This window comes from Stegodyphus dumicola, chromosome 6, assembly GCF_044657685.1.
Source record: "Stegodyphus dumicola isolate Sdum_Otavi_A_Nest chromosome 6, ASM4465768v1".
Taxonomy (NCBI): domain Eukaryota; kingdom Metazoa; phylum Arthropoda; class Arachnida; order Araneae; family Eresidae; genus Stegodyphus; species Stegodyphus dumicola.
Window position 1 is genome coordinate 149,711,346 of NC_140773.1, and position 12,989 is coordinate 149,724,334.

The 12,989-nt window shown below is 33.2% G+C and overlaps 1 protein-coding gene across 2 annotated transcripts in view; it reads left to right on the top strand.

Annotated features, from left to right (window-relative positions):
- The window catches only part of Rpp21 (ribonuclease P protein subunit Rpp21), a 41,445-nt gene that overhangs the window by 15,951 nt on the left and 12,505 nt on the right, over positions 1–12,989 (top strand). For both annotated transcript variants that reach the window (XM_085819004.1, XM_085819003.1), the window contains exon 2: positions 9,718–9,818. In XM_085819004.1, the coding sequence (XP_085675130.1) occupies positions 9,718–9,818 (101 nt within the window). The remainder of the gene's footprint in view (positions 1–9,717; positions 9,819–12,989) is intronic.

A 12,989-nucleotide genomic window follows, 5' to 3' on the forward strand; every position in this document is an offset into this window, starting at 1 on the left:
TTTAACATTTAATAAATATCTCTTTTTGATTTCGAAAAAGTACTAGAAAGTTCTCGCGCACAATTTAAAAATCTTATAAAAAGGAGGAAAACCTCTCAATTCAGTCAGTCATTGATTTTAGTTAGCTTGTTGTTGTTTTAAGAGTTTGTTTAGAAAACTGCTCTTGTTGATTGTAGCGAATTTGCAGATTAACTTTCTTTTGGCTGTTTTGAATTAACTTTTGATGAACTTTCGAGTAGTTGAAAGATAACTACTGTGAGATATTGTAATACTGAAAGAATATCTGTGGGAATTTAAGCATTTTTATTGTGATAATCATAAAATTTTGTCCATTTTTCATCGGACTTGTGCATTAAATTCAAACAAACCCGTACGCACGCAACAATTTTTGGTGTCAGGAGTGGGGTTTGAATACCAATAACAAGAGCAGTGGAAGAAAAATTGAGGCAGCTCATCAGTGCTTTTGCTGCGTTCCAAGAAAAGATGGAAGCTAGCTAAGCATCCTTTAAAGAAGAGATTACAGCGGGACAGGAAGCCGTTAAAGAGAAAATGAATGCTTGTCAAAAATCTGTTAAGGAAGAGATGAAATCTGCTAAAGACGAGATGAAAGCAGGTCAGGACAAAATGAAAAGAGAAATTACCTGCGTAATAGAAAACAAATTCGAAGCTATAGAAGGTAGAATAGACTCGGTTGAAAGTAAGGTTTGAGAAATTGAAGAGTTTCTTCCATCAAAGAGACCAAGTACAAATGAAAGTTTCTGCTGTAGAGGAACGAATTGAAGGAAGAGTTTGTTCCATTCAACAACAAATTGATGACCGGGTTTCTGCAGTTGCCAAAGAAGTGAATATTTTAAAGAAATTCGTAGCGACAGCAGGGAACAATAGTGATGGTTTTAAATTTTTACCCATGTCTGCTCATCTCTCTCTGAAGTTATCTACATATCATGGGAAGACCTCTTGGCAAGTGTATAAAACACAGTTTTCTATAGTGGCGAATGCGAATGGATGGGATTCCCAAGCTAAGGCCTGTCATCTCGCCGCTTCTCTGAGAGCAGACGCAGGGAATATCCTGCGGACTCTTCCCGAAAACCAGAGATTAGACTTTGAAACTCCATCTGGCGCATTGGAGCTGTGCTTCGGAGAAAAGACTACAGCAGGCTTCAACTAAAATCCCGTCAGCAGAAGCCCACCGAAACACTTCAGGAGCTCGCCACAGATGTTGAAAGGCTGTCACTTCACGCGTTTTCGGAGTGCCCAACAGAAATAAGAGAAATCCTGTCGTTGCAATATTTCATCGATGGTATCCGGGACCCTGAAATACAGAAAGGACTGCGAATGGCGGATGTTAAGGATATAAAAAGTGCTCTGTTGTACACCATGAAATTCGAGGCAGCCCAGCAAGCAACTCATAGAGACTGCTACCCAGTCAGAGCTATGCGAGTCCACAAGCCAGTGGATCAACTGATGGCTCGTTTAGATGATTTAGCTAGAGAAGTCAATGCTTTGGTATGGAGTAGTTGTGAGAACAAAGTGGCTCTAAGGTGTTGGAAATGTGGTATTGAAAGGCACATACGATGGCATTGCAGAACACCCCCAGGGCACGGATAATAAAATGGTTGATTTGACAAGACCAGTGAATGCCTTGAGACAGAATTCTAGTGAGAAGAAACCAACCCTAAAGTGCTGGAACTGCGGTGTTGAGGGCCACATACGAAGGAACTGCAGAACACCCCAGAGCACAGAAATTGAGACCATTTCTCAGCGACGACGCAAGAAACAAATTAATGACCATATCAAGGAACGGAGATTGCCAGATAATGAAAAACCTTGTTTTGAAGCACTCAAGATTTCTACGGTGAGTGGCAACAGTAACGGACTGTTCATCAATGGGCATATCGATGGAGTTCCTTGCAATATGATCATTGACACAGGAGCTAATGTTACCATCATTAGAAAAGATTTAGTTGAACAGTTTAAAGATAAACTTATTTGGACGCCATCCTGTGTTACCCTTCAGACTGCGTCTGGTGACAAGATCGACATAGCTGGGAAGTTAAGCGTGAACATCACGTTTGCAAGTGTCGCCTACCATCACACGGCATATGTGCCGGATATTACAGATCCATGCATACTCGGACTGGACTTTTTAAGGAAATGCAATTTTTCCTTAGACTTCAAAAACAATAAACTGCTTTCATGATCTGAAGACATGACTATCCATCCTCAGAAGAGATCCTCACCTGGAAATGCTGACGCTTTGACTGAAAGAACCAGCTCGAGAAGCTGCCGAAATCATGCTAGGGTCGAAAAGAAACGCAACACTACCAGCTATTCTCCATCCCGGATGCTCTTCGGTCGAGACCTTCGTCTGCCTTGTGAACGCCTGTTTGGTCACCCTACGGATTCGCCTTCATCGCCTGTGGAACACATCCAAGATGTCCAGGCCCGGTTTGAAGTGATGCACCTTTCTGCACGAAAGCAAGTCAACTTGGCGAGAGAAAGTGAAGACGAGATACGACACGAGAGCTACTGGACACAGATTCAATGAAGGAGACAAAATGTGGTTGTGGAACCTGATTCGAGAAAAAGGAGTCAGGCCTAAATTACAGTCACACTGGGATGGTCCGCACATGGTCCTAAACAGGCTGAATGACCTCGTAGTTCGGATCCGTAAGTCTTCGAACTCTGAACCTAAAGTCGTTCTTTACGACAGGTTAGGTTAGCTCATTACTATCTATGGCCATAGTATGTAGTGTAAATAATTGTAAATAGTGTAAGACCATGGTCCTTTTTGCTTCTAAATGTGTATTTAGTATTTGATTTGTATTTTGTGTTTGATTTGTATTTGATAGCATTTGATTTGTTTTATTGATTGCATTTATTGTTCATGTTGTTTGTTATTGTAATGTAATGCTTATTATTGTATTTATGCCTTAGTTTCAAGTTTGGCTTCCTGTCCAGGGATTGCACTGCCCGGGACGTTCAGTTCTTGGAAAGGGGGCAGTGTTACGAATTTAGTATTTAAATAGCTAGTGTTAGTTGAATTATAAATTAAATAGTTTTATTTCCCGTGCAGTGTAGCGCGTGACGAATATTAAAAGATAGCTAAACCGTAAAATTGAAAATACAAGAGCGCGTGCATTTAACATTTAATAAATATCTCTTTTTGATTTCAAGAAAGTACTAGAAAGTTCTCGCGCACAATTTAAAAATCTTATAAAAAGGAGGAAAACCTCTCAATTCAGTCAGTCATTGATTTTAGTTAGCTTGTTGTTGTTTTAAGAGTTTGTTTAGAAAACTGCTCTTGTTGATTGTAGCGAATTCGCGGATTAGCTTTCTTTTAGCTGTTTTGAATTAACTTTTGTTGAACTTTTGAGTAGTTGAAAGATAACTACTGTGAGATATTGTAATACTGAAAGAATATCTGTGGGAATTTAAGCATTTTTATTGTGATAATAATAAAATTTTGTCCATTTTTCATCGGACTTGTGCATTAAATTCAAACGAACCCGTATGCACGCAACAATATTTATATTTTTTTAAGTAATAAGAGAAATGCTTTGCAATAAAGCAATGAAGGATATTTTCCCTTTGAATGCATATTTTCTTAGCACTCTCTTTGTACTTAATAAATTTGAAAAAATGAAATAGTAAATTTAAAAATAGTGTTTTAGGCTGAAATGGAAAAAAGAAAGATACCACAAAATGAATTGGATATTTTCATAATCTATATTTAAAATTGTCTGCAATAAATAAAAAATTAAATTTTATGGAATTAGTTTGGATAAAGAAGCTAGGTAAAAATCTAAAAATCGTTTGCTTTTATAATCCAAATTTTCTTTTTAGAAAATAATTGCAATGGCTCTATCACTAAAGGAAACATCATTAAAACCCGCAGATTAGGTATTGATTTGCATCACAAGAAAAGGAAACCTATTAGAAAAATTGCCTATTTACTTAATTTAAGTAATTATACATTTTTTGATATTATTAAGTCTTATAAGAAACATAATCGTATTCAAAACAAAAGAAGATCTAGAAGACCATTTAAGTTATCTGATGGAGTGAAATGCTTTATTCTAAGGAATATTAAAAAGAATCCTAGACTGCCAAACTTCGTAAATTATATGCAATATGTGTAAATTCAAAAACTAAGAAGAGTAAAGCAATCTCTAGGATATCATGGGCGAGTAGCAAGAACATAGTTTTATGTCAGTAAAAAAACCGAAAATGTCAACTCGCTTTCACAAAATTGATGATTCAAAAGACACCTGACTACTGGAAAAAGTGTCGTTTGCTGATGAAAGCAAATTTAACATATTCAGCTCAGATGGATGAATGCTGGTGGGAGAAAACCCAAAGAGGAATTTTTGAAGCCAAACTAAGTACCAAGTGTTAATCACGGCGGAGGAAGAGTCATGGTATGGGGAGCTATGGCACATTCTGGTGTTGGTAAAATATAGATGGTATTATGGATCAGTATCAGTAACTTGACATCTTGAAGCAAAATTTGGCATCATCAGCACAAAAGCTTAATATACCAATTGTTTAAATTCTACCAGGACAGTGATCCAAAGCATACTGCGCACAGTCTTAGACTCTGTCTAAGTGACCAGAAGTAATTAAGACACACCTTAATCCTATGGAACATATTTGGCTGGAACTAGAATCGAAAATTCGGGAATAGAGCATATTTTCATGGAAGCATCTGAAAGCAGTGATTCAAAAGGAGTGGCGTAAACTAAGTCCAGAAATAAAATTTAAAAAAAAAGAAAAAGAAAAGAAACTCGTGGAGTCAATGCCCAAAAGATTAAATGAAGTGATCAAGTAAGTGTAAAGGTATCACACAAGAAATTAAAAGGCAAAAGCAGTGCACGGTTTTTTCATTTTTGGGTGTTACTAAAAGTGTTCGATTATTTTTGTGAGAATATTTTTCCTCATTAAATAAATGGTACTGATTTTTTAATTTAATTATCATCTTTTCTAAAATTAATTTTTATATATAATCAAAATAAAAGCCTTTCTTTTTGTTTTAATTTATTTTAGTTTTTATATTAATTAAAGAATACAAAAATTCAGTGTCCAATCATTTCTGTGAGCCACTGTATATATCACTCTCTCAGTGAGCTCAGTTTTTTTCCTTATGTGTTAGTAAATTGTGCATTTTTGCTTTAAAAATGATTAATTAATGTTGCTCTTATGTTTCAATTAAGGTTTTTATGTTAATCTGCATGCAGTAGTTGTAGAATTATCAACAATTTAAAGTTTAAGTAGTGATAAGCCTAATGAAGGTACCATTTTAAAACTCGTTGTAGAATAGTGAATTTAGTCAATTTGTACACCAACTTCAGTATCTTTTTGCAGAGTGGGGCCGAAGTATACTTCCAATTTTATGCACTGAAAAATCTGCTTCCTGCCTACTGGTCGAATTGCTTGTTTTTGCATAGAAATTTTAGTTTTAATTGTAAAAAAAATTAACTGTATTAGGTTTTTTTATGTTTTTCTGTATTTTACATTTTTTAATGAAGATATTTTGAGTTTTTATGTATTTTTGCCTTGCTGCAAAGTGAGAACTAAATTAATTGATTGAGAAATATATTCCTAATGAAATTCAAGGAAATAAGTTTAAATGAAATGCAGCAAAAAAAATGTATATAATTTAATAGGCCGTACAAGGAAGTCATGTGGTGTCCACATCAGATATTTCTTATTGTGTTTATTTAGTGTTAAGCTAAACAGACACAAAATTGAAATATATTCTCACATACACATAGAGGCATGCACGTACACACATATACCAAGTATGCTTTTGCAATTAGACAAGTGAATAGATTTGAAATGTGTTTTAATTGTAAAACTTTTGAAAACTTCTGAGACTTTCCCTGCTCTCTCTCTCTCTCTTTTTCACATCGTAATAAAAGTTGAAGCCTATCATGTACTCAAAAATCTGCATCAAACAACAAATACAAGTTGCCTGTTCGTCCAATCCTAGTGGTATACAGTACATATGGGATTTAGAACACATCATTTTGCTGTTGGTGACAATTTTCAAACTCTCCCCAAGGCTGTAACCATATACTAGCATTTTACTTGCATTTTTTGTAGTTAGCTTGTTTTAAGGTAAAGGAATATCAATTAATTTTTGAAGGTTATAAAATAGGGTTTGGGTTCAAGAATTTTGATTATGAATGAGCTACTCATTTTAAAATTGTCATTTCTTTGTCTTAATTTTATTGCTTGCTTGTTTAGCGAGGTGTCTATGTGGCACTGATGAACTATTTAATAAAATGCCTTCAGTTGCCTCATAATTTCATTTCTTTAATCTTGTTTTTTACAAAAAAAGCTATGAAACATCTAATTATCATATCTCAATTTCTTCCCCCTTCCATAGATGTGAAAAACAGTGTTGATCCAAGGCTTTCTGCTATCTAGTGCAATCTCTGCCACCACATGTGGCCACAGCTATTACTGCATTGCATTGCACTGGTTGTTTCATTATTTCTGGTGAAAAATCAAAATTTGATCTTTTCATTAAAAAATGCAGTTATATTTGCAATAATCATGAAAACTTTAAGATTTGTATATTCATTCATTTAAGAAGTTAACATTCAATTAATAATTCCTTTGTGAATGTATATTGAATATTCTTGTATATTCACTATACATTCACAAAGGAATTATTAACTGAATGTAAATTTCTCAGATTCATTGCAATTTTATGCATAAAAGAGCTGTTATGCAAAATGAATGCATTTGCATAGTACTTTTTTAGACTGCTTCTGCATAAAGATGCCAGCATCCTTAAACCAATGCTCATATTTTGCATAATGGTGTCAAAATGATTATGGAAAAACAACTTACTTGTGTAAAATGCTATTGTGTTTGCGGAGTGACTTTACAATAAAATATTATGAATTTACTTCATCTTGTGCTTAATATATTAATCAGAAACAGAACGCAATTTTAAAACCTATTCTTTGGAAAATGTTCTGGACAAAACATACTAGTATCACCATGAATCTAATTGATATTTTAGGACAAAATGGATTTTTATAACTCTGCCTATATGTTAATTCTGGAACATTGTAATGAAAACATCTTATTTGATCTAGATACCCATAAATAAGATTATATTATTTGGAACTACTTTTCAAATATATAATTACTTATTCATAGCCATGATTAGGAATTTTATTTTAATATAAAATACATCCAGCATTTTTATTGAAAAGGAGGTAGCAGGCAACTAATCATATATTTTCTGTAAAAGATTAAATATATGCACAAGATATTTTTCACATAAGTAATTAAGAATTATTAGGTAAAGTGTAATTTTCAGGTCTATGGAGTCGACATCATAAGCAGTTTACGGCTAATATTTTGGAGATAAGTGACACATCTATTAAAATGATAAATAAAATAATGTTGTTTTGCATGCCAAAATATACAAAAACTGCTGTGAAGTGTGAGTTTTCTCACATGTGTTGTTTGAAACTCCTTCTTCTTTATCATTTCTGTATGGTTTTGTATGGGTTGTTGTCTTCTCCTAGAAGTCAGTGCAGAGGAGTCAAATAGGACCAAAAGTATCCAAAACAGCCACAGCAACATCAATAACCTTCGAAGAATAGAGGAGTGGTGCGAGGGAGCTATATCTATACTGAGGGGCCTGGCCAAAATAGCAGGACAGTCGAAGAGATGGTCTGGAGAAAGTTGGATATCAGTACAGTGAGGATAGTTATAATAATTTCACTGCCCATCAGGGGATGTCTTCATTCCCTAAAAGTGTTTTGTCCTCAGTCTAGCTGTGGTAGTGGAAATGAAACAGTTACAATTTAGGGTAGGAATGGAGTTCTTTTTGATTGATTGAGAGATAAGTCTTCGGCAGGCTATGTATTATATTATGTAATTAATCAACTACTGTTGATCGAAGTTGTCAGAATCCACTGACGTATGCAGGTTCTATTTATATAACTGATATAAAAAAACAAGAACAAAATTCATTTACCTGTTCTGATGCATTGTTGAATCTGACGTGATGTTTCAGCTGGCAATCTTCTTTACAGAAAAACCACAATTCTATTTCTTGACATCACATTTTATTTACATAAAACATTCAAAAGGAAAAAAATATTATTTAAATACATTTTCTAGTACAGCCTCTCTTTTTCTCTCATGGATGTACGAATCAATTTATCTGTCCGTCACACGGATTCGAAACCAAACTATCTTCTGGTTACAAAAAAGAATAAAAAAAAACAAGGTTTTAATTTCTCTCACAAGTGGAACCCCTAACTCCCTCTAGTGAGGAAAAGACACTTTAGATGAACATTTAACATTATGCGTCAGCATCAGTAAAGGTTAAGCTGTTGGAAAGTTGAGAACTATTTCAGGCGTCTTTGACAAGGCCATCAGCCTGCTCATTTCCGTAAATATCAACATGTGCTGGTATCCACTGTAATGTGCAGGTCCTTTGGGCTGCAGTAGTTTTGTTTATGAGCATGACAATGTCCTGGGTAAGTTGAGAGTTGCCCCTTAGAATGGCTTGGAATGCAGATTTAGAATCAGAGAGTAGAATAATAAGAGGCCATTGGAGTTCTGGATAGCCTTGGAAAGGTAGATATGTAAAGACTTTTTGATGGCCACGAGCTCGCAGGTATAATTTGAGACAGTTTTACCAACAGGTATTCTATGGGATTCAGATTCACCATTAGCATGAACAAAATAGATGCCAGTGCCACCCTTATGAAGGTCTGAATCAGAGTAACCATCTGTATATGCAATAGCTAGATTTTGGGCCGAATTTGAAAGTTCATTGATGGTGTGGGTGCCTTTCTCCTTGATTATTGCAGCTGGCTCATTTTTGTTGCAAGAGGTTTAAATTTATAATTGCTTATTTGGTATCTGCAATTGGTAAAATTGGTATCTGCAAGACTCTGGGGGAGATCGGTATCAATTGGTGAATGATCAGGATGGTAAGCATTTACCACAGTAATAGTATGTTTAGGAAGAAAAATATTTATTGCTTGAGCTTCCGTGTTACTGTTGGCAGAAGAGTATTTCTGTAAACTTCAGCTCTGAAGTTTTAACTAATAAAGCAATGCTTCCACCAATACCAGTGAGCCTATCTTTCCTTATCATTGTGAATCCCTTAATATTTAAGTTTAAATTATGATTAGTTTCGTTTCCTGCAAGCAGGCTATGTGAACATTAATTGAATGCAGAATAAAAGACAATTCATCCCTTTTCTTTTGCATGCCATTAATATTAAGTTGGAGGGAATTCACTGTCAGCATAGAAAATTTCTCAACATGGTCCCGAACTGCAGACCATGATGCGCCGGCTGCCCCGTACGCAGTAGCGTTAAGATCAGACTCCAATATTGTACTATCCATGGAAAAGGAAGTTTGCTAGAGCCTCCGAAGAGGTTGGACTTCTACCTATTAGTCCATGGAGGGTATTTTATTTTCCCTCAACCACCCATTGGAAATCCAATGGAGGCATTCCCGATCTGCCACCTGGGGACGCACCCTGTAGGGGTTACAGGCTCCTCCGAGGGTTTGTATGTGTAACAATATTATTTGATTGATCATAGTAGCCAATCTTGTAGCTCAGATTTTTTTTTTCACTACAGCATAAATGATAACAAGCAATACTATTTAAAAAAATGCTTTTATATAGCTGTAAAATGATAAATTAATAATATTCTACTTCTTATAGGCTGCATATACATTGGTGCTTTCTTGTCCAGCTAATGTTGGACTTATTTGCTCATATGGTCATATGATAAAGATGTTATCAAACCGAACTCAATCTAAACTGTAAGTAAATTCCTTATTGCTTAGATTGTAAATGTTATTATAATTATTATTTTCAGGTTAAATAGTTTAAATATTTAAATAAAGGTCTGTATGACTGCTGAATTTTGTCAGAGTTATAGAGACTGCTGACAATTTAATGTTTTCTTCAATATGTATGATTTTTTTTTTTTTTTTTTTTTTTTTTTTTTTCTTTTTTAAATTTGGCTGCTTAATTGCTTTATTCAAACTATTCATGAGCTATTGTATGCATCTAGACTGAAAAAGAGAGAGAAAGAATAAAAAAATGCTTCCTTGCTATTTATTAAACATTATTTTAAATCCAAACAATATGATTTGATGTAAAAATGTAGAAGTGGCTATCTAATTAGGAAAAATATTAAGGATAAATATTCATATTTTAGTAAAGTTTCATGTACCTAAAACTGGACTAACTTTAATGTGTAGTTCTTTTTGGTTAAAAATTTTTAGAATACATGATTACTTAAAACATATTAAGTTCTTTATGAACAAAATGAGGTCTTTGCATGGTTTCTATATTTTACTAAATAAAGTAAAAAAAATAAATAAATAAAGGATAGCTTTGGAAATAATTTGAAAAGTATTACCTAATGAAAAGCATAAGGTGTACTCTTTATTGATGGAGAAAAGATTTTTAAATGTATATATAAATTAAAAATAAAAGTAGGAATGAAATGAATAAAATTCTTTCTTTCTATATGAAAGTCTAACCTTTCATTTCCAGGTAAAAATCATCCTTTTGTAGCCAAATCTTTGTAAAATTTCATGAGGACTTGTAGAATTTATCAGACATACAATTATACAGCCGCAACAATTTACTCTTCCTACAATTATATTGCTTATTATGGTTGAGTGGAATACTTATAGTTTCTCTGAAATACGTTTTCTGGCAATTGAAAGGATTGCTATATGTGGTGATAATATAAGCTAATTTAGGTTATAGCACAAATGAGCTTAACTGGAATTTCTGTATGAAGAGCCTTATCTTAAGCTTAAATGTTTTGATTAACTAACTGCCAATCTAACTTTTATTATTTTATGCACATTGTAAGGTCATGCATTTTATGAAAATCAGATGAAGATAAGTTCTTAAAGTATTTATGAATATCATTCAACAGTATTGGAAAAATATTGAATGAAATTTCTTGATGAAAATTTTAAAGATGATCAGTGTTGCTTATTTTTTGATCAACCATATTTGACAAATGGAAATTGTTGCCAAGCAGTGTGATTTAGCACCAATAATGAATTAGTGTTACCTCACAACTCATTTGTAAGATCTTCCTCTTGGTTTCATGTTACCCTAACCAGTATTTTGTATGCTATAGCCATACGTTGTATCTGTTAACTAAGCAACTAAACAAAGAGCAATCTGTTTCTTCAAATTTCCTCCAGAGTGAGTTGTTAAGTTTACCAGGATCTCTGCCATATTTTATGGTTGACAGAAAAATATGTAACTTCTGATTAAATCAGCTGTTATTCATATAAGAATTTAAACAAACCAAAACATTTAATTGATTATAAATGTTTGATATACTTTTCTCCTTAAGATATCTTCTCGTTGTATATCTTTGAAATTATCTCCATGAATATGGGATTTTTGTATGTATATACATATTATGTAAGTAAAAAATCCATTACTAATGTAAGAGTAAGATAATTTTATCGTTTTTATTTTCTCAACAACAAATTTAGCGTAGTTTTTAATCATTTGAAATTAATTTTTCAAATACATTTTCTTATATATATTCCAATCATCAATAATAAAACTTCTAGTGATTTCAAAGCAAACTAAATTATTAATTGCAAAATGTAAGAGATAAATTCTTATTAAGAGAAAACTACTTTGGTAATCGTTAAGCCTTTGCCTCCTGCAAAGTATGTGACTGGTGTTCTGTGTTTACTTTTGTTTACTGCACAAAAAATGATATACTTAGAAAAAAAGAGAGAGAGCTACGTTCCCAGCTTCTGATCTGTATCGCTTTTGAAAATATTAATTTTATCAATATGCGCATAGAAACTAGTTGAATCAAACATATCTGAGTGGCTCTGGAAGAGATTATATATGAGTAGCATTCTCTTGCTTGCTTCTGTCTGCTTTTATTTTTATTTGTGGTGCAGTTATGACTTAAGTAGAGCATTTCTATTATTTCAATGATCCTATTAACTTAAAGAAAGTTTTGAATATTTTAATGAACTAGTAATGTACAGATGGAGATTTAGGAAATGATTATAAATGTGATACTGAAGTTAGAAAAGGATATAGCTATAATACAAGGTGAGGGAAATAATGGAGAAAATTAAACCAAGAGTGAAACAATAACTGTTTTTGTAAGGAGAAATAAAATTTCCACATGAAGAAGTGATGAAAATTATCCCATTGAAAGCAGTAGAAAGTACATCTTTTAATATAGTTAATGGAAACACTTGAGTTAATTACTTAATACTTTCCACTTAATGTTTACCTATCAGCAAGCAACCACCTGGTAACTTGCTCAATAATGTAAGATTTGAATTGTTAGTTGGAGGGTTACATGATTACTTTGAACTATTTGTTCTGATGATTCAAAAAGATACAAGACTTTTCAATTTGTAAAACTATATTCAGAGCTATGCTTAATGATAAAATTGGTGAGTGCATTTCCCTTAAGTTTTCTCATAAAGGATAGAAGATACGTCAACAAAGTTTACTTGTATTAGTGTCTATCTGTGTAATTAAAAGTGATTCATTGTAATAAGTAGAAATAGCAGGTTTGTGGAGATTTAAAGATCATTTCTTTGCTACTTAGAGGATTTATGAAACATTATTTTTCTTGTGAGATAGTAAGGCAAGTGGGTAACACTACACTGTGAAAGAGTGGCCGCTGGTTAGAGAGTTGTTTATAACAAAACAACATAATGTTATCTAGCAATTATGAGCCAAATTAAGCTATTATTTTATATGTACAAAAACTTTATAAGGGTATGGAGAGAAACAGTGAAAGTTTTGCATACCCAGTAGTTAGTCTGCAAATTTTAGTAAAGCAAAAGTGAAAAAGGAAATATTCATTGATTCCCAAATTGGAAGACATTTATGAGCTTAAAAATATGTTTTAAGAAGTTAATTGATGATGATTTGTTAACCTGGAATATTTTTTATAAAGTGCTGCATGG